Raw genomic sequence first — 23458 nt, forward strand, 5'->3', positions numbered from 1 at the left:
ACAAAACATTCTCCCAAAAAGTTTGAGGACCATCAAGGTGTGTTTTGGCAATTCAGATGAGCCTTCATGTTCATTTGGGTTAGCTTGAGTTTTTGCCATGGAGTTTTTCCTTTTTCGTCCAGTGTCTTATAGATAATAACAGAGACCTTTTTTGATGCAAGAAAGGGCTGCAGTTCCTTCTATGATGTCCTTGGGTCTTTTGTGACTCTCTGGATGAATTGTCACTGTGCTCTTGGAGAAATGTTGATGCATTATGTCCCCACTGAATGCAACAAATGCCTTGTTAGTAATGGGTTTTATTGGTTTTGTCTCGTTGTAAAGGTAGATGGCAGCACAGTATGTTAAGGGGTGAATATTTCCATCAAATGCTTGATGTATTCAGCCAATCACAAAGCACTGGATAGCTGGCCAATCAGTGAACACCTCACTCTTCAGAACAACGAGTTTTGTAAAATCTCAAGAAAGGCGGGGCATAGAGGAGCAACAATAATGTACATTATGTGGAAAATAATTTTTTTTGAACCTTAAACCGCATTGCATTACACCAAATACACAACATAATGAACTTTTTAGCAACATCATATGACCCCTTGGTTTAATTGAACAGGGCTGGCAGTAATCAGGCCCTAGTTGGTAATCAGGCATTTGGTACAGCTGAGCCCCATTAGGAATGCTCAAGAGGGTGTTTACAAAACACCATTTTCAGCTAGAAATTGATACTTTTCATGCTTTTTATTTTGTCAACGGCTTTTTGGGGTCCTGAAAACACAAACGGTGACATCATTTGCATGCAAATTATGTTTTCAGTCAATTTTTGTCAGTCAGTCAGTTTTCAGCCCGCAGGCGTGTAGTGTTTCTTTACAAAGTGACATTGCCAACTACTCGCCTGGTATTTGTAATATAACGTTTTAGTCTTTTTTTTTTTGTGGATCTGTGTGGACATTTTGACAGCATTGCTGGCTGTACATGAAGTTTTTCAAAATCACAAAAGAAAATGTTTGTAGTACAATCACTGACATGTGAATGTGTTCCTAATTATTTTTGTATATTGATGGATTTATGGTTTGTATCATAGATTTAGGAGTTAATATGTACAGGGGCAAATACATTTTCAGACAGACGCAGTTGGAGTCAGACCAGTGGTTCCCAACCCTGGTCCGGGAGGCATGTCTCCTTTCTCTCACACGTTTCAGGTCTTGGAACAGGGGTGTCAAACTCAATTCCTGGAAGGCCAGAGCACTGCAGAGTTTTGTTCCAACCCTGCTCCAACACAAATGTCCATACAATGTAATTTCAAATAAGCCCGAAGGACTTGATTAGTTGGATCAGGTGTGTTTAATTATAGGGTTGAAAACTCTGCAGGGCTCTGGGCCTCCAGGAATTAAGTTTGACACCCCTGTCTTGGAATCTCTACTAATGAGCTGATGACCTGAATCAGGTGTGTTTGATTAAAGAGACATGCAAAACATGCAGTGTTGAGATGCCTCCAGGACCGGGGTTGGGAACCATTTAGAGGGCTTTCACACTGGCAGTTTAGAGCTGAACAGGGCATGGTTCGCATGAAAAATTGCCAATGTGAACGCTGTCAGTGCGCACTTCTCCTACCTGGAGAAGGAGGTCTGAGTTCGGTTTCCCCGAGCTGAATGTGTAAGCAACACGGACTCAGGTGCACTCTTGTTCAGGAAGTAAAGTATCCCGAGCATGCGTAACACTGTCGATATCATTGTTTCCTCAACACACGAGAGAGCAGAGGTTGATTCCACACACTCCTAAAAGTCAAAATTAAATTAATGAAAATTAAATAATGAAAATTAATTATTATACTGTGCATAATAGCATCAAAATAAAAAATAAAAAAATCACAACTATGCTCAGTCGCGTTGTGTTCTCCATGTGTTTTCTGTGTGCGTTTGCGATGACGTAAGGTGACTGCAAACGCACCTGGGTTTGATAAAACCATTGAGTCGCCGGGAACAATCACGCTCGGGCTCGGACCGCAGCAAACGAGCCCAGTGTAAAAGCCCTCTTAGTTAGATCACTTTTTTTGCTTTAGAAATAATATTCTAATTTAAAAACTGAATTTTGTGTTCATCATAATACAATAAACGTATCATATAGTAACCGTAATACCATGATATATAGTGATCATCATTTGCACACATTAGAAATGTCTGAATGTCACTGCATTAGCAAAGAAAGTAACTGCAAACAAATACAGCATTTTGGCAGTTACTTTTTTTTTTTTTTTTTTTTTTGCTGTACTCAAAGCGATTTTGTGGGATGAAGCAAGATAACATAGGTGTAAAGGGGAAGTTCATCACAAAACCAGAAAACATTTAATTTTGAACAGTATATATGTTTATCTCTAGTGTAATAAACTTTCATTTGAAATGTTTTGTAAAATGTGTTCATCATACTTCATACATACAAAGGGGTCATGTGACCTTGCTAAAAAGAACATTATTTTGTGTCTTTGGTGTGATGCAATGTGTTTATTCGGTTTATGGTTCAAAAAACACATTATTCTCCTCTATGCCCTGCCTGTCTGAAACACGCTGATTTTACAAAGCTCATCGTTCTGAAAAGCGAGGTGTTCTCTGATTGGCCCGATATCTCAAGTGTGTGACGTAATTGTCACGCCCCTTACCACAGTGGTTCCCAATCCCAGTCCTCACACCCCTCTGGTTCTGCACATTTTGCATATCTCTCTTAGTCTACACACCTGATTCATATAAAAGGCTCGTAAGAAGAGAGCTATGTGCATGAACTGTATTCCAATTGATATGATCCCTGCACCGTGTTCATTGCTCCCTGAGCAGTGGTAATCCATTGAAGTTTACTTCACTTCTGAACATTCTTTCATTGATTTGCGCTATATAATTTGCGAATAGAACAAACGTGATATGTAATAAGAAGACTTGCATTGGGAAATGCTGCCTTACCATACTGTGATGTTGTGTTCCAGCATGACAAGACAAAAATAATAAAACATATTATAAATGAGGCATTTGTTGCATCCAGGGGGGCCATAATTACTGATTATTATGACTTATACTGTGTTTTTATATATTGCATTGTGAATCACGCAGTGATTTGTGATCGGAGAAATGACAAACAACACACGACTTGGAACATAATGTCAAATAGACCACTTTTATACTACTATTATGGTGTTTTGCATGATTTTTGAAGCTTGAAAAATTCTTCAAAATGTATCCAAGAATTGATACAGAATTGGAAAGACATTATAGTGAGTAAACGGTGACAGGACAATTTATTTTGGAAAGAAGAAGAATCTTATAAAAACACTTAGAAATAAGTGAGTAGATGTAACATTAACAACACAAAATGCATAGAAGGTGAAGATATATTAACCTGCGTCAGTCAAGATGAGTCTGTGGGCTGTAATACTGATAATTCAGCAAACACTGGTGTCCATATGACATATGATGTCCCCGTCCACAACCAAATAATCTGCCTTAAATTAATAGGGTTCAGTGCTTACAGTGATCAGATTAATTCCGCTAGCGTTTTCTAAACCTGTATTAATCCCTGTAATCCTCAGCGGTTTCACTGCCAAGTGCTTTAATCCTTCAGCCACCAAGTGAGATAAACACAAAAGTAGCCGTGCAGATGTACAATTCGGTTCTGTCCATCATTCCAACATTCATATTTCACGTCTGTCCAGACAGGTACAAATACAGGCCCTTGAAATCCATGCAAGGCTCTTGCAGAAAGCAAGGATCTCTGTTTTCTGGCTGGAGAACACATTGAGGGCATCCCAAAGGTTTTAAGCTAATCAAGAGTAGTGTGTTCGGCCTCGAGTGGTATGAGATCCCATATCACTATTAGCATAAAATAACAGCCAGCACCTCATGTGTACAACCTGTACAATGCAGCAATTTCACCACAGCAAATAATGTGTAGTACACTAGAGGTAAATGGTGAATATTAATTGCTTATGCAGATTACAAAGGATGTAGTGCTACTGAGGTAAGCAGTGCATGGTTAATGTGAGAATTGACTCTAATATCCTGTTCACACCCAAAGGATGAAAATATAGACACAACATTTTCATTGAGGAATTTACTCACCTTCCTTTACGAAACAGGATACTGATTAGGAGAAAACTCAACAAATCCCAACAAAAAAGGACCATGGAATATGTTTTACAGACATGCACTATTTTAAGTACCTTGAAGTAACACAATGGCACAAGAACATGGTGATCAATCAGGACCATGAGTAAATCTGTCAGTAGATGGAGCTCTTCCAAGTCAATGTTTCCAGAGCAGATCTGAAAATGTTGCATTTTTCAGAGGCAGTTGAATTAAAATGCTTTTGTCACATTACTTCTGTCAAGACTTCTCCATTTTTATGTCAAAATGACAACAAAAAAGTATTTTGAAATATATTTAAAAAATAATAATTTAGAGAGAATATTTGAAATATATGAATGCTGACTACTAGCACTGGAACTAGTTACATTTTGATATAGTGTATGGATGCCTGCGATCAATTATGCCACTTGGCAAACATCATACAGAACAAGTGTGTGAGTAAAGACAGTTGGCACAACATAACCTCCCCATGGGAATGTTTGGCACAACGGCACCAACATAACTTTAGTCTTTAATTAACAAACTATGAAATATGAATTTATGACATTGAATGTGTTGTTTTTACCCAAGAACTTGAGCATTTGCAACTAGCTTTGTTCCACCTTAATGTTGTTGATATATTTATTTAGCCAATTATTTCTAAGTAAAGTTTTAAGTTACGTTTGTTCCTCCTAAATGTTTTTTATTCATTTAGTCTCGATACATTATTAACAAAAGGTTTAAAAACCTGTTGCCAGATCAAGGATCGGGTAGGTCCTTGTGTGTGGTATTTTAATCATATGGATCTGAATGTAAACTAAAGCATTCAACTGTTCAAAAAAAGCCAATAAAAATGACTTCAAATGAAATAGTGTTCAAGATGGTAAGAAGTGTTTAAAGCCATTCCGGGCTTTTGTGATGGCCACGTGTGATGAATCCTGATCTCTTTCTGATCCAGTTCCGGTTTTCCCAGGGTCCGATCTGAATTCCTGCTGTTCTCTCTCTCTCTGTGATCAGTGAAAAATATCTCCAACCGTCCAAGGCTGTCGTTCTTCTCTCTCTCTCTCTCTCTCTTCACCTTTACACATTATGTCTGCACTGACGCCTCTCATTTCGCTCCTGTCCAGCTCGGCGTTGGTTTAATCTCGGAAATATGGATTGACTTTGATTTCACTCGGTCGCCTGTTGAAGTTTTAAAGCGCATTCCTCGGGCTGGTCGTGCCTCTGCTCAGCGAGCTTCATGTTTCCCTCGGCAACTTTCGGAAGTAACTCATTCCGGATGTGTTCACACTGTTGAACTGATCCCTGCGCGCGATCAGACGGATTTTAAATACGGATTGAGTTCGAGGCTTTTCACACTACTATTATTTGTGTTTAAAGTGATGGCGGAGCGGGGAGCCCGGCTGCTCCTCTCTCTTTTCTGCCTCACGATCACAGTTTCACATGCTGAAAAAGGTAAGGTTCACGAGCATTAAAACTTTCTGTATCGCCACCCGCCGTCTGTTAATGTAAAAGTGACAAATGTGTGAAAATGTATGTGATACTATGTGTGACTAACTTCTACAACTATCACCAAATCAAGGATTTTGTCCAGTTTATCGAACACGCTCATACAGACTCCTAAATCAAAACAAAGGTGTACTATCGCTTTGCAATCTTTATGTTTGCACTGAAAAAAGGCTCATTAACTGCAAAGGTGTGCTCTTCATTAACACCTTCACAATTTCACCTGAATAGAAAACCTCATACCTTTCTTAAATAATGAATCACCAAACCGGCCTCATGGAAAATAAGTAAATAAAGCCTCGTTAATTATAGGCTAATAACCTCATGTCTGTGGAAATCGGTGCTTTTCACGCGCTGCTGGAGCGCCATAGCGCTAAGATACTGTCTCTGTAAGAAGTCATAGATCTTCTGCATTATATCTTACAAAAAAAGAAAAAGGCAAAAAAAAAAAAAAAGTGGTTTATCCATTTATATTTTTCAGGTCGAATAAGGTAGAAGAAAATGAGAAATATGTATTTTGGGAAGAAAATCTATCCTATTTATTTTGGTGGCTGTCCAGTTCTGGGGTGAAGAGAGAAAGTGAATTACTTTGCTCTGATGGAAACCAAAAAGAATATACCTGGGACAAAAACCATTGCTTGCATACAACATTTATAGTGAAAAGATAGCACTTGATATAGATATATAGCCTACCTGAGAATGGTGCATTTATACAGATTGGTTAATGCTGCACACAGGCAACATAAATGTATTTACACTGATCATAATTTCTAAAACATCCTTTTTATTAATGGGAAGATGTGAATAACTGTTATTAATAATTAAATATAAATTCTGACTTGACAATAGCAGAGTTAAAGATTGCATTTCATTTACAAAGAGCCAATGCAGCAACAGAGACGCCTCTGATACAAGGACTAAGCTGGGTCAGAGCTACCATATTTAAATGTTTAGTACTGTTTTATGTGCGATTGCATTGCATTCTGGCACAGAATAGGGATCCAGCATAGAGTAGCCTTAACTCAGCTGTCTAAATATGCCTTTAGAGCAAGGTGGTTGTGATTTTGCTTCAGAGCAATTGAATCTATTAATATTTTGTTTAGTGCATTCATAACATTTGTTCAAATTGAATATGAAAAGGCTCACATTTAATTTTGCGTGATGCATCATTTAACTCTTTCATTAGTATTGGTCAACATGCTTTTACTAGTTTGGATCCGTGAGCTTGTTTATCAGGATCATGTCCGGAGAGAGCAGGCCGTAGTGGAGTTTGCGGCTGGGCTGTCTTGCGTGTGGAGGCTGATGAAAGCTGCTCTGCTGCATGAAAAGCAATGTGCTGTGGTAAAAAATCACAGGCTTTGCTGGAGATCAGTACAAAAGAGAGGAATGGGGGGCTGGGTGGAATGGGCAGACTCTGTCTGGAAAGTAATAAAACCAGGAGATTAAGGGGGGGAACAGGGAGTTCCTTTGGGAGTTTTGATTGATTCCAGAGAATTGGACCTACATGCGGAGAGCGAGTTTCAAGTTACTAATTGTGGGGTCCCCTTCCGAAAATATGTGTTTACTTGAAACATGTTTTTTGAGGTCCTGAAGCACACATATGTGAATCAAAAGCAGTTTTGAAAGTTCAGGTTACCTACATCTCACTGATAACAGCATTCCAACTCTTCATTGTGCTGGAAAGGAAATGGGCATGTCTTCAAGTGAGAGTTTGTGTGTGTGTGTTTTTAAATAAGATGTCATTGCATCCTTTTTACATCCCATCTTATCTGCATAATCCTGCTGGGAGTGAATTGTGTGCTGATGGGTTCCCTATGGACAATGTAAACATCATGTTAAATTGTATAAACACCCTCACAACCTTGTCTGCGACCACTCAGTGCCGCAAGCGATCTGCTTCCTTCGCAGAGGCCTTCATTACACAGGCCTAACCAGGACCTCAACAAAAGGACAGTATTGACAATACTTTAAAAAAAAAATTTGTTTTATTCCAAACATTTGGTAATGCAAGTAAAATAATAGCAGTTTTCTCTATGACCGAAGCCATGAACATGTGAGGTGTGTGGATATACTTTACTATTAATACAAACTATGCTTAACTACAATGTAAATCTGAAATATTAGACGATGACTCGTTGCTGTAGTAGAACTTTACTACGACTGATTTATTATCTAATGACAAAACGCCATGAACAGTCCCCATTTGAATTACGCAACTTTATTTTTGGTTTTGGTCTTCAGCAAAATTTACATCTTTGATTTAGGATTTGTTCAAAATATCATTTTGATGCCTCACTATTAGCGCTACATATATTACTATTTTATACATATGTTTACAATGGTACAATGGTAACACAATGTAGTTTGCTGTTTACTCTTAATTATTCCTTACAATGGCATCCTTCTAATGCCATCACTGGACTATGGTACCAGCAAAGAGCTTTTTAGTAAAAGCTGTATTGTATTTAGCTTATTTTCAGAATGTAGAGAGAGATATTTTTATCATAGATAAATGGATGTCTTTTCTGGTAATATCCCATAAGTGCAATAGCCTGTTTGGCCATATAGCTGTGTGTTGTTGTGCATTATAATCATTATCCAAAGTCATCATTACTGTTGCAGCTGCATGTTTTCAGATATCAAGGAACAAAGAGGATCAATATCACAGTAACAAATTAAGTATTGTCAGCAATTGAATCTTGCTGGAAATAGGGCGTCACAATAAGCTCCAGCTGAGAGATCTAGCCTTCAGTATTCTTTATTAATTTAGACGGACAGTGGGCCCTTGGCTAATTGCCTGATGTGTAAATGAAGGCTTGATAGTAGCATGCAAATGGATTATGATTGATGGAGTTATTTGTTTATTGCACAAGCAGCAAAAGAGCTGGTTATTAATTTGACCTCATATTTGTCAACATATAATTTGGGTTTTTTTTTTGTAAGGAAATCAAACCCTGTCATTGTCCTTGTACTAAGCGATAAGGCATTGTGTTGGTATGTTTGGGAGGGGATGTAATTATTATTTCATACTATGTCATGGCAAATTGATTTTGGTTTTGAAATAAATTGAATTAAATGGATGACCTACAACATTTACCACAATGAGGATACAACCAGAGCACACTACATAGGATGCTGCATCCCAGAATGCAATGCACTCAACTTTCCCCGCTATCTACATGGATAATCAATGTCATCTCTGTTTCTTGATTTACCATTGGATCAGACAGAAAAAATGACTCAGAATTGGAGTATGAATTGTCGTATTTTATTTCAATGGCAGATGTAAGTCGTGGTTTCAAACATGCCACGTAGTGAGATCATATGGCAACAGTTCAGCATGCTACAGTTTGAAAATTTCAATGTTGCATGCTGTTTCAATTATATATATATAAAAAAATAGTACAGTATGTACTGCACAGTGTGTAGTAAGTGGTACGTTGGCTCAAGTATTCCATTCCAAGCTTGCCTTTACTAGATTGGCTGTGCCAGGAAGCCTTAACATCAACACTGCTCACCAGCATTTATTTTTTGGTGGTCTCTAAATTGAGGTATGAATGGTTAGAGCTACTTGTGAAAATTTGAGTCCAATTATTGAAATGTTGAGCTTCCGCTGTATAAGATTATTGGAAAGGTTTTTGCCGATCCAAGCCAAACCTGCTCAATTCTGCACTATTACCATCAGTAGTGTATCATTATGTTACTGAGTACACTATTTTAGTGTATCATTTGAGAAAATGACCAGTCTACTCAAATACACATGAGGTAGTGTACGGCTTTTTGTTGTTGTTGAAGGAATTCCGATCAAATGGTCAGGCCTACGGAACGTTTGGTGGTCAACACCCTCATTTGGGATCTGAGTGGTTGCAGTTCTCAGTGGATTTCTGTTTGCGGGTGAATTCTTGCTGCTGTGTCTCTTGCCAGCCTCAGCAGCTGGAGAAGATTATGATGCATGTGTGATATGAATGCTTGTACTTGGTAAAATGAAACAAAATTCAACTAGAGGTACTAATAAGCCATTTGCAGTATCTTTCTCTTGTTGTGAGTGTGTTCACCTTTACAATTCAGAATTAAGGAAATATTAAACTAGATTTGAATAGCTCCAATTATGAGGAGCTATTCAGTATACATTTTTATTAGTAAATACACAACATTATTACTATTGCTCATATGTAGGGTTAAAGATTTAAGTTCTCAGAATGTAACTTGGCCTGCATCAGTTGTTTTGCAGATGCAAATCAAATCCAGTCTTGGTATTGGATATATATTGGCTTATATTACTCTGCATCGGCCAAAATTTTACATCACTTAACTTGATAACTATACCACTTAAGTACATAACTTAACTTGAATGAGGACCCGAGTTGTATACAGCCAAGAATCTTAGTTTATGCCACCACAAAGATGTACTAAAAACTGAAAAGGGATGGCTTTGAGTTTTTGAAAAGTTGTGGATACAGACAACAATGTTGTGAAAATGTTCTGTGAATACACCGATTTGCGAAAATTACTAAAAATGTTATATTATACAAACCAGGCCAGCAGTTGGCGATGTCACCTTGTAAAGAAACACTACGTGCCCTGCACAAAACACTTAATACACATGTGCATGACGTTAACATTTTCACAAATTTGCGTTTTTGTAGTTTACAAGACAATAATGGTATTGTTTTTATTATTTTTTTTAACTGGCCCTTTGAAACTTGCTTTTAAACAAACACAACAACAACAAAAAAAAAAATCTGAATTGCACATATGTGTGATTTCACCGCAACTTCCCGTGTTCTGTTCTGCACATTTCACAGTCAGCACCATACCACTGATCCCAAATGCTGAACTATGTAGAACAAATAAGAGCTCTCAATTTGTAGGGAACCATTTTTCCATGTTCAAAACTGGTCTTTCTCTGCTCAGTCCAAATAAAACCCATTTATTGCTGACCCAGTTAGTTTGGAATGTTTAGATTTTGTTCTTCTTTCCGACAATGCCTGGGCAGCTTGGTTGCTCGTATGCACTACCATATTAGTTAGTATTGTTCTCGCTCCATCTTCCTGTGCTAATAGTTGAGTGGTCATGAAATGGGGTCTGCCTTCTTTATGGCCTGTTGTGTAACATTTCACTTAATCACAAAAATCTGAAAGGACCAGTCATTATACTCTCCCCCACACACCTGCTGAATATGCTGACAAGCAAACTTGTTCTGTATTTCAGTTCTCTGGTCTCAGCAGTAAATGTTATATGTGAGTAACGACAGCATGAACTGATATCTGTGCCAAGCGTCCCGGCAGACTAAAGCTGTGAAATCATTGAGGGTGATTGAAGCACCCTGTTGTAGTTGCACATTGCTTGAACACTGATGACGGACACTGCAGGGGCCTTTCCCTCACGGCTCTCTGGAAAGGCCTCAGTGTGGTAGAGAGCTGTAGTCTAGATGTATCACTGAAGATGGATTGTGAAGAAGCTCAGTGCCAGTCTGCCTGAACTCAGCTTGTTGCCCTTGGCAGCTCAAGACGTGCTTAAGATCTTCTCGACGCGCCATCCTGAGGTTGACTTTTGGTTTATCGCAAAGGTCCGGAAAGGGCTCGTCATACCTGCCTGTTTGAAAAGCAAACACTCCTTCCTTTGCTTAACCAAGGAAGCATGGAAGATGGAACACCGGGACTCGAAATTTAAACAGTGGAATATTTGCTCTTTTTTTTAAATGTAAATTAGTAACCTGAATTTTCCACTTGTCACTGTTCATTAAAGGTGCAGGTCTCCTGAAAAGTGACATTTTAATATATTTTACTATGACTATTACTATATTATAAAATCCATACATCATCTTTGGTTCTGCCAGATACAAAATTGGAAAATTGTAATAAAATATATTGATTTATCTTTTTTCATATTACAATAAATGTGAACTGGATTTGCACACTTTGAAAAAGAAAGACATAGGGGTGAATAAATGGTGGCATATTCTCAGAATATTCTTTGACAATTAAATGCAGGACGTGTCAAGGTTTCCGCTTAAGATGCTTTTCTGAATATATCTGTTAGAATGCATGTTTATTATGCATTTCACAATTGAGATGTTTACAGAATCTCTGTTTTTGAATACTGTATCTTAACTGAAATGAGTCTTTGAAAGAGGTCAGGTGAATGCAGTTGCTTTTGTGATTGTGAGGATATGCTCTTTATTCTCTTTATAAGTCCTCGAGAAGGCCAGAAAGAGCTGTGCTTTACTAAACCTTTATGGTGTTTCACATCACGCTCAAATTAACGTAGATTTTTACCTTTCTAGGTATGTATTGTTATGGTTTTAGACAGTTTGGGTGGTTTCTAGGGTTTTCTTGTTTCCATTTATAACTTGTAGATGGTCTTGCAGCTGCAGGGCTTGCAAGATGAGATATGAAGAATTTCCTCCCGATGGTTAGGATCAGCGGGAATGATGGAAACCAGCTGCTCTGGGTCCCTGACCTCAAGAATTGACCTCTGACCCTATGATGGATAAATGCAACTAGAGAAAAAACAGCCATGTGAAGAAGATAAAGCAAGAAAGCACCTGCAGAGTAGGCCTGACATTCCAGCACTGGACCCTTGGACACGTGTCACATGATCCCACTGAGTGAGTTTGTATGGAAGGGGGCATCATTAAAGGGAGGCCAGCTGTTACTGTAGATGCCTAATGAGCTGTTTTATGGAAAAGACTTGATGAAAATGCATATTTGACCAGCTACCTGTGGAATGAGTATGCCCACGTGGAACCTGCACCGACAGAAAATCCACAGAAAGCTTCACAGGTTTCCAGAGAATGGTAATTACACAAAAGTTTCATCCAATCCGTTTTTTTTTTATTACAAAAATATTCAGTCTAATTATTTGATTCTTTTCCCTTCATCCAACATTTCATTAGTGATTCAAAAGTAATTTTCTTTTGAACAGTTCCAAACACTCTGAGTGGACTAGAAACTTTGAGCTACTATTAAGAGTTTAGTACTCTAAGCAGTTTAACACATTTTCCCCATTTAAATTCATTCTGCAGAATTCTTTATGCAGATTGCATGTGGGCCTCAATATAAGTAATTGCTGCTACAGACCTATGCAAATGTGCCCCTTTTCACTTAGGTACACAAAAATGAAGCAATTAGCTGGGGGACGACCGGCGTTTAATATTTGACTAGAAGGCTTTTTTTCAGAAGCAGAGGATTCTTTCTAACAAAGGTACACAAATAATATTTTTCTTGTTTCTGTTGTCTCTCACCTTATAATGAGGTTTGATATTGGTAATTGGACCATTTTGGAAGAGAAAGCATTCACCAATAATTTTGTGCGGTGGTATCAGGCCCATTATGTTCATCAAAAAGCAATTACAGAAAGCCGCTATTCCGGGATCTTTTTACGTATGGTAATTAAACAAAATACTACTTTTATCTTCCATTTCTCACCTCTAGACACTTACACAATCGCCCCACTTCATCTAAATTAGCATAAGCAGAATCATGTACACAATAACGTGATGATTGGATAATTAACAGTTGCAATCAGATTATATCAAATTACCCTTTATATCTTTTCTAGGGCAAAATAGACAATTTTTTTTTTTTTTTTTTTTTTTTTTTATATAGCTAGTAGGGTTTCACAGAGGAATTCCTAGAAGAAGATTAACCTTCACTGGGCAGTGGACCGGGCCGACCCACCCATACCAGCCCACTTAGAGCCTCGCTGCTGCTGCCTGCATTCCCAGCATGGCTGGGCCAGTAATTCACAGTCAGGGTGGTGTCGCACATTGCTTGCCGAAAAGTGGGGTTGGGTCAGGGGTTCAATTGCTCCCCCTGGGTAAGGCCTTAGATACATAGAGACTGTACAGCTGCCCCACGCTGACTACAGTGGTAATTAATTTCTAATGAGGGTTGGACCACTCGCTTATGCCAGCTTGCATTGAGCCCACAGGCTCCAGACATATTCTTCTATGCCCCATTTATTTAAAGAGTGTGTAATATTCTCCAGTAGGTCAAAAGTTCCATTCCGCTTTATGATGTCGACTCTCCTTGTGTAATTTCTCCTAGTAGCTTTTCAACACTTTTATTTTGATTAGATCGCAATATGGCGATATGAAAAAGATTTGTCATTTCAGTCTTATGTGAGATTAAATGAAGTTTTTTGCACTCCTGGTTCTAGTTCAATAAACTCATCCCCATTCAATTCATTTTTTATATCACTCTCTTTTTTTCTCGTTCATTGCTCTTAGAGGAAGGGTGCCTTCAGCGCATTCAATCGCTTTTAATTAAAGTAGGTGACTTGTGAATTGTGGTTTTGGGTCAGTGCTGAAGTGGCTTGATAAAATTTCCCTGAAAGGAAACCGTACTGTGAAATACAGGAAGCCATTAGGAAGTGTGGGCCTCACATCTATCTGCAGCCAGCAAACAGTGTCCAGCCCCTTGTGTAAGCACTGTGAATGAGCTTTAGTGCTCATGAAGATAATGAAAAACAAAACCCACAGAAAAATACAACATTGTTTTTTTGGGTTTTTTTTCTCAGCCAACATTACAAATAATTGAAGTGATCTCTGAGGCAAAATAGAGCTGATGTTTTGTTTCAGAATTTTGGTTATTTGTTTTTTTTTCATTAGTAAATTATGAATGTTTATCTGAATAAACAATATTAATGTGTTGTTTATTTGTTCTAAATTGTTGTTCTTGCATTATTGTGCGGTTTTTGAACTGCATGGTTGCTGGTAATAATGCGAAAACCAAAAAAATTTGGTTAAAGCAGCAAAAGAAAAAGGTTTTTCAGTGCTACAACTGGTTCATTGGTACAAAATTGTTGGTTTTCAACCAAATTAATGCTTCGGTTTAATAAAAAAAATAATTGGTGCATCGCTAGATGCTATGACATTAATAATTGGCTTCCTACTGGTCCAAGTCACAAGTTCTCTTTGAAGATGTTTGCATAAATTGTAAACAACACAGCTAAGTTTAAGATATATAGTTGAATTTCATGCACGTTCTAATATGGGATGACCAAAATTTTATTGACTGAAATTTGTTGATTTCACCTCACAAGCCTTTCACAGCAATGATACCTCTCTTCTTTTAACTGAAGTTAAGTTTAGCCTTTAGTCTTTCAATGTTTTTTTGAGTCTGGTTAATTTAAGTGTACTGGGAGCGATGATCTTTAGAATGAGATTTACCTAATACAAACCTTCGTTCATTTGTAATGCTTTGTAGTGCACAAATTGATTTTGGGTCCTTGACGAGCTCTGGAACTCATTCGGGTCGTTGTTATTGAACCCTTGTAACTGAATTACTCGAGGTAACCCTTTCCTAATATAATTTCAAGCTTTGCCGTCCATTTTCAACCGGCGAGTTCTTTCCGCTAATGAACAAGTAAATGTGACTGTTAAGGTTGTGTGTTTCTGGTGCATGGCAAATACAAAAAAACACCAGAAATGTTATACGGAGCATTGATCACCCATGAAATCACATATCGTCAAACATCACTCTAGAACATCAGTGGAAAATTGACTAGTAGTTAAGTGGTTGCGGAGCTGTGCTGTACTGGGCCCCTGAGATCCTCTGCGATGCCTCGCTACGTCTATCCCGTTGTGCGCTGCTCCTATTTTGAATTTCAATCAGCACTTGATGTGTTGTTATGTGAAGGAATGGGGGGTGGAGGTGAGCTGGAATATGTGGCGTGACCAACGGAGACTCATTTGAGGCTCATTTGTGTCCGCTCGCATCCCAGGGGGCACATGCCGTAAACTGCTAGCCGCTGGGCTTGCAAACACATCTCCAGCTAGCTCGTGCTGATCTCAGACAGGAGGTTGTACAATCAATATTAACCCCCTTTCTGCTTCCTTCTCTTTCTCTGTTGTGTCACGCCATCATGTGCTGTCACATCTACCACACCTTAGTTTGATATATTGAATTAAATGTGCTGTGGTAGTAGCATTGCGCCTTAAGCCCATGTCATTCACTCCACGGGGGTTTACGAGCATAATTGTCTCCTGGACTCCATTAACCAGCCATATGTTTTATTGGTATTTACCATAATTTGTGATTGAATTATTCCGCTCATGACACCTTGTGTTTCTTACAAATGCATCGAATACTGGGAAATGCTAATTCTGCAGTTTCTCTACCTTTCCATATGGCGCCGAATCTCTGCGGTGATACCAGCGGAGCAGTTTTTTTAAATGAGATTGTAGCCGACAGTGTGAAAAAAGACATTTAAGGAGAACGAAAAGGACAAAGCTTGCAAGATGAACAACAAATAATTCATGTTTTTCAGTTAGTAGCTCCACCGAAAGCCACATTTGATCCATTTCTCCTTGCAGCCGACTTCCATTAATAATGGATGCTAGTTTCTCCCCCATTGGAGTCCTGCAGGGCACAGATTCCCCTTCCCAGCCCCCCACATTGCTCCACTGTGGTTCCCATCATTGACTATCCTGGTTAGATTGGGGCTGAGCTTATACATCATATCGCATTCTGACTTTACTCCTATTGTTGGTTTAGCCAAGTGCATCAGGAGGTGTCTGCTTTGTTGTGTTACAAAGCCAACCGTCAAGAGATGATGTTTTAATAGAAATGCTGCTCTCTTTTGTTGAGGTCACATCGGACAATGCCTCAGATACCTTCATGCTGTGCTAAAGGAGCCATGTGTTTTTTTTTTTTATCCTTCTCTTTTAGCAGTGGCACAATGCGGAGGGGTCAGGGGCTGCATGAGCACTAGAGATTTATGGCTAGTTTAGAGTTGAAGAGGAAATCTGTGAGACATGCCAAGTGTATGATGTAAGAAACTGGCCAGGCTTACTCCCACTGCCACAGCGAATGAAGAAAGTGATGAATCAATGAGGACAATTAAAGCATGCCTCATGGTGATCTGATTCAGAACTCTGAATCCTGGGGGAAAAACAAGGTCATACCAGTTTAAGAGGGTCAGGCTGGTTTGTGGAATATTATCGCTGGTTTGTTGGAGGACTAAGACCATGTCTAACCAGCTTAAAGGAATATTCTGGGTTCAATACCAGTTACATTTGTATAACAGCATTTGTGGCATAGTGCTGATGAAGTATATTTTTCAGTTTGTCCCATTGTCTTTGAAAAAGTGAAAGTTGAGGTTACCGTAAAGTACTTACAATGGAAGTAAAAGCATAAATATGGAGCTTATTATAAAAAGGTTACACTTTACAATAAGGTCCAATTAACATTAACTAGCAATGAGCAATATATTTGTTACAGTATTTATCAATCAGTATTTGTCGTTAATTTTCAATTAATGAAATTGTGACTGCTCATTGTTCATTGTCTTCATTTTAGTTGAGGTCTATTAAATAATATTAACATTTGATTTTAATAATACTAGTAAATGTTAAAATTTTAATTAACTGACAATACTAGTAAAAGTAAACGTTTTAATTAACTGACATCAAAAATGCTTTGAAACGATAGGTGCGTTCACGCCATATCGAACCTTGTAAAAAGCGTTCACGTCCTTGTAGAACTCATAATTACAACTTGTGAAGTGGGAGTTTTCTGAGAGCTACGACCACCTGACCACCGGAGGCTCTGTTTAGGTGTTGATTGTGTTGCCATAGAAAAGCATAATAATAATAAACATACTTATACTTCATATGACAAATTATGTTTTCGCAAATAAATAAATATTTAATAAAAATAATTAAAAAGGAAGTAAACACTGTAACCAACTGGGCACACGTCAAAATGTTTGGGCAAGCAGAAAAACTTATCGGCTGATGCCAATACTTGAAAAATGCCAAATATCGGCCTTGACGATAGGTTGGTCAGCCACTATACCAAAATAATTTTAATTAACGCATAAGTTTAGACTATTCAATTTAAATTGTGAGTATTTCACCATTTATAAATTGGTTTTATTCATCATTGAATTGAAACATTGAACTAAATTAAGCTGAATAATGACACTATTATCTTCTATAGAGCTGCTTTGCAGTTGAATTTGTTTAATATTTTTGCATTTTATAACAAATAACAGTTATTTACCACTTTATTAATGTTAAGCTGCTTAGAAACACTATGTATTTAAGTGATATCTAATTAAATGGCAGTGCCTCAATGTTTTAAAAAACATTATGCCACAAATGCTTCTGAAGATCATCTACCTAGTTGAAACTAGGACTTTCAGGTGCTAGTTCTGCTGATTAACCGTCTAGACCAGTTTGATTTTAGCTAGATTGTTCAGTTTATTGTTCAGTTCAGAATAAATAGTGGAAGTAGGCTGATCCTGAGCCTGTTGCTGTTCTATATGCAAGCATTAATGTCTTGAACTTAATGCGAGCTGCAACCTGTAGCCAGTGCAAGGAGATAAAGAGAGGTGTAACATGGGCTCTTTTGGGTTCGTTGAAGACCAGTCGTGCCGCTGCATTCTGAATTATTATGTAACAACACATCTGTAACACCATTCGTAATATGGGAAGGAGGAGGCAGGAACCAGCGGACATTTAAATAAAACTTTAATAATAAAATAAACACAAAACAGAGCGACAGCCCCTCGCGGATGACTGCCGTGCACAAACAAAATCAAAACACTAAATAAAACCCAGGCCTGGCCCTCTCTCGCCTTGCAATACCGTCACTCCCCCAATTATCCTTCCGTAGCTCCTCCATGGGACTCGAGACCGGTGAGTGGGGCAGGTGTCGCTCATTATTACTCTCACTCCACCGGCCTCGCTCCGCTCCCACGGCTCTCGGCCCCACCCCTCTCATCACAACATCCACCTCATTTTATCACATACCAGCATTACCCATAATCCTCAGGAGCTCTGCTGCCACTGGAATGGGAGCCATGAGATGTGTATAAGGATATGCTGAGAGGTTTACTGATCCGTTGAGGAGCTAGTCGGTAATATCACGCTGTACAGAGGTGTCTGGATTGATCTGGCATAGTTGAGTGGGCTTCTGGAGAACATATTTCCACTTTTTTTCCCATTTCTGGCAGTAGCAGAACCTGAAGCATTATGTTAGGCCAGCATTCAAATGTCCATCACACAATCACCATTAACTGTAATTGTTAAGAAAGAGCTCTTGTGTCTGGATCACATCTCTTCAGTCCCACGCTTTAAAGATCTTCACCCAAACAGGTGTTTTTCCATTCTTTTAGGAGCTTATTAAAACCTCGTTCTTAGTGAATGCTGACAGCGCTTGTTTAGTAATGTGTGTAAACAACACCTGCTTGAACTTTTGCGAATTATGAAAATGATGAAATTTCTGTCTACAGAGCATTGATAATTCATCCACTCATTGTGTGTCACTAATTTAACTGCTAGTTTTTCATTATTGCCTACAGTAAGGCGCTGAGCTTTGTGAATCTCATTTTCTTTCATTTTGAAAATCCGTTTAAATCTCTTCATTACTTTTCAGTCGTCATAATGTTCGAAATGATTTCCAGGGTGTTTGTCATCCTAAAGGCGATTTCTGCTGTCCATCAGTCTTTCTGTCATCTCATTGATCCCTGTAAGTCATGAATATGTAGAAGAGGCTGCTGAAAAGGAGATGGGAGGAGTTATTGATGTTTGACATTGAGAATGTGCTAAAATAGCACTGGAATCATTTTCTCTTGACACAGAGATTATTAACACTTTGGAGATTTTACCTCCATTTATTTCCCTTTCGTTATTCTTTATTACTATTGGGAATGTGGAAGGTCTTTCTGTCCTTTTGAAATGGTAATGTTTTAGGTTTGTGTCTTTGAACTCACACATCACCTCAGTGTTATATTAGTATTATGTTGTAATATTTATTCATGTTTAGCTTTCATTTATATATTTGCAGTTTTCATTTTCATATGTGCGTTTGTCATTTCTAATGAGCTTTATTTCAGATATTTGGCCTAGGTGTTGCTTATTGACCCATGAAAATTAACCATGGACTTGTTATAGTGAAAGTAGACCGTTTTTTTTTTTTTTTTTTTTTCTGTTTTTGTTTTTTACTCCCAGTGACATGAAGAAAATATGTTTAGGTTATGAAGTAAAAAAATAATTCAAAAATGTGCGTATTTTTATATTTTCTTTAAAAATATATAATAAATTAAGACAATTTGGGGGAACATCATAAATATTTGATACGTTTTTGTCTGCTGAATCAAATCCATGTGGTGCAACCAAAATACAGAAACAAAAAAAAATCGAGGCAAGGTCCTATAAAGACCATCATAAATGTGTCTAATGGTCAGTAATATCTCATAACTTGACTTTTGTATGACTCTAGTTTAAAATGTGTCGGATCGATGTGGGACAAGATTACTAACCCTAATTCTTAGGAATAGAATACACCTAATCAAAGTTTGCGTTCTAGTTCCTAACCATTAGCAATAACTACAATACAATTATTAAACCCACTTCACCTGTAAAACAGATGTGACATCAGAGAGTTATGAATAGCCGAGCAGAACTCTTGATATATGGAGACCAGGCCTGTGGCAACAAAACAAAGAACTATAATAATTATTATTATTTTAATTATGATTGCACTTACCATTTACACTGATAAACCTCAAAAGCTACTCAAAGAATTCTTACCAATCACATTTAGAAGAGAATGTGTGTGGAGCACCATTCACAGCAGTGTTATTTGCCCGTTGCCATGAAATATGCTAATTGCTTCAGTACAACTGCTGTAAAGGCAAATATTTCAGCTGCACCACAGACGTGAATATTTTTCATAAGCGGCTGGGTTATATGCTATTATGAGAGATGTGCATCAATAGTGCATGAATAATGATTGTATACTACATATCGGATGTCTAAATCGGTGTCTGCTGGAAAATATGATCATGTTATGAGATGGTGTCATAGAAGACGGGGCAGACATTATTATATTAGTTCTCAGATATGAGCGTTTCTTCACCCAGGGTTAAAAGTGCGCTTTGAGGCTTTTGTTTTGATGCTCTGTGCGTGAAGCATCACGTCTGGAACAAAAATCTGATTCTGATCACAAATGACTCGAGATAGAAATGGAAAAGTGACACCTTTCAGCCACTGCTGTGTTCTCTGAATACATTTCTGCCTAAATTTAGTTGTACTGAGACCCATTTTGTCTGGTTACTGTCTAGTGATCAAGAAAACAGCCAAAATGTTCCACTTGTTTAAAGAGGGAAACAGCACATAAATGTTCAAAGGGAATCAAATGAGCCTTATTTTGAGGTTATTTCTATTTCTTATTGTGTGTTGGTGTTGGTCAGTGGCTTGGCAGCATTTTTACTTTTCCAGCAGACTTTTAGCTAGCATGGATGGTTTTAAAGGGATTGCAAGGGTACATTATAATCTTTACACTCTTTAATTAAACGTACCCTGTGTGGTCTTGGATATTTTTACTTGTTGAGTTTGAACGTTCTCAATCGGTTTCATTTGGTCTGACACCTCCCACACGGAGAGTTTGGAAACGTGGTGATAATGTGGATGTTATGCTTAGCTATGAAGAAAAAAAAAAAAAGATCATGGAAAGAAACCACAAGATTTCAAACTGTGGCGAGCGCACAATCCAAGAATTCATTTCGAATGATGACTGTGTGGAACTTGATACAGGTTGTTCACTAGTCCTTAAATGTGTTAAATGTACTTTTAAAAAGTAACATAATTTTACTTTTTAAAAAACTGCATTTTCAGCAGCCATGAAGTCTGTGTCACATGATCCTTCAGAAATCATTCTAATATCCTGTTTTGTTGCTCAAGAAACATTATTATTTTCGATGTTGAAAACAGTTTGTGCTGCTTAATATTTTTTAAGGAAAATATGATTCTTTGAATAGAGAACCTCTATTAGAGAACGGGTTTGTCTCAATGTCTCAAACTACTACATTTAAAAATAAACTTAATCCAAACTTTTAAGTGTATCACAGCAAAAATAAGCAGCAAAAACTGTTTTGAACATTGTAATTATGTACCGTTTTTTTTTTTTTTTTTTTTTGAGCTCAGATTTGAATATTGGTTTTCTCAAAGATCATGGGACACTGAAGACTAGAGGCTTTAATGGCTTTGGAAAATTCAGCTTTGTCTCACAGGACTAAATTACATTATAAAATATAAATATAGTCACATAGAAACAGTTCTTTTAAATTGTAATAATCTTTCTATACCAAGACACAATGACAGTGAGTCGTACTAGTTTGAAACCACATGAGTTGTATATATATATATTCTTTGCAGAAAGAAAGAAATGTAGACATGAATTGTGAATGTTTCTTCTGTTTTAGCTCTGTTAAGCTGATATTCCACTGATTAAATACACTGTGAAAAAAACCAAGCCAGTCATGTCCTTATCGTTTTTATTTTTATTGTTGTTTTTTTTTGTGCTGTGCAGGACCTATTATTTGTCCATATTATGCATCGCCCCATATGTTAATTTCTCTCAATCAGTCCTTGATGAATACATGTTCCTCCGGCTCCTGTGGACATCTATTAGCATCTTCTAATGCTGCATCCCTCAATCACCCCCCACCCCCATCACTTAAACTGCCCCTGCCCATGGGACTTCATAAATATAATTTCATCCAGTGGAGCCACTGACATGGAGCAAAGGGCCGTCATTAATAATTCATCCTTAACCCTGGCTCCCTGTTCAGGAATTCACACCACAAGATCTTTACTATGCAGGTTTGGAGCAGTTCATGATCCAGAGACCCCCCTCTCTTACTCTGAGAAAGAGAGATAGAGAGAGGGAGAGAGAGAGAGTGTGTGTGTGTGACCTTTTGGTTTGTGAAAAAAAAAAACCTTGATCTTTGCCATCTTCTTTCTTCTGCCTGGCCGTGCTTATTTCTTTTTACTTTGCTTGGTAGTTGTCTTTTTTGGGGCAATAACGTAAAATAGATTTGATTTGAAATCTCTCGCTGCCTCAAAAGCACTGGTTTCAAAGCTTTTCTTTCATTACTTATTCACAATCTCTTACAGTCTTTAAGATCCAGATATTCCCCTGGATGGTTCATTTAAATATTTTCTTATAGTATCAAGCTGAATTAATTTTTCAGTATAGTGATTTCTGCACATGGTATGTACAAATGACAAACTACATTTAGCCTACAATGCAATGCACTCAACTTGACCTTTCAGTTTGAGTGTGATGAATGTGGCGACAATGTATTACACTTCTGCATTCTGTTTCACATATAATTAAAGAAAAAAATACTTGGAGTTATACTTTGTTGCACAAGTATTCCATTTCTATCATATATTCAGACCTTCTCTGTAGTATTGTTTATTATCAATGGGGTTTTCATGTGTTAGGTGTAGGTGCCATTTGCCCGTGAAACCAGAAGCATCAACTATGCTGAAGCTCAGTGGAATGCAGAGAGGAATTCTGGGTAGGATAAAACCGAGCTTAGTGAAGCACAGGCATGTTCGCCTGAGTTAAAGACGAAACAGCACTTCTGCACAGCAGAAACAGAAGCAAACCTATTTTTAACATAAAAGATAATTCAATCACGATTTGCATGATCCCATAAGAGATTTGTTTGAAGTTATTGTCTGTCTTTGAGAAACACAGAAAGCCTGAAAGCATTTTGAATGGGCTTCTAGATGAATGGTTGTTTCTCCCTCTCTCGGCATTGCATAATGCAAGTAAATGCTGTTTGAATCGTGTCTTAGGATGAATGTTTTCTCAGCAGAGACCCATCTCTGACATTTCCACACAGTGCTGGTTCAGAGTTCTATGAGATCTGACAGCAAGGCTTTGCTCCTGAGGCACTGTCGGTTGTCTTTGTACAAATTGGTGTCAGTCTTAGCAGTTTAGTTTGGCCAGTAGACAGAGTCTATCCGTGAAGAGCATCAGTGCTGCGGACGGGCGCTGCTGTTTTCTTCCTGGCTTCGCTGATTTACAGCAGCTTTGTTTCAC

General features: G+C 37.9%; 1 protein-coding gene across 10 annotated transcripts in view; it reads left to right on the forward strand.

Moving 5' to 3' along the window:
- Positions 1 to 5086: 5086 nt before the first annotated feature.
- neo1a (neogenin 1a) overlaps positions 5087 to 23458 on the forward strand; it is a 148758-nt gene continuing 130386 nt past the window's right edge. For 4 of the 10 annotated variants that reach the window (XM_052560651.1, XM_052560648.1, XM_052560649.1 and 1 more), the window contains exon 1: positions 5110 to 5555. In XM_052560651.1, coding sequence (XP_052416611.1) covers positions 5483 to 5555 — 73 coding nt within the window. In that variant the 5' untranslated portion in view covers positions 5110 to 5482. Of the gene's footprint in view, positions 5556 to 23458 lie in introns of all 10 variants that reach the window. The other 6 variants (XM_052560655.1, XM_052560657.1, XM_052560656.1 and 3 more) reach the window with 5 other exon arrangements.

Source organism: Carassius gibelio, chromosome B7 (genome assembly GCF_023724105.1).
Source record: "Carassius gibelio isolate Cgi1373 ecotype wild population from Czech Republic chromosome B7, carGib1.2-hapl.c, whole genome shotgun sequence".
Lineage (NCBI taxonomy): Eukaryota > Metazoa > Chordata > Actinopteri > Cypriniformes > Cyprinidae > Carassius > Carassius gibelio.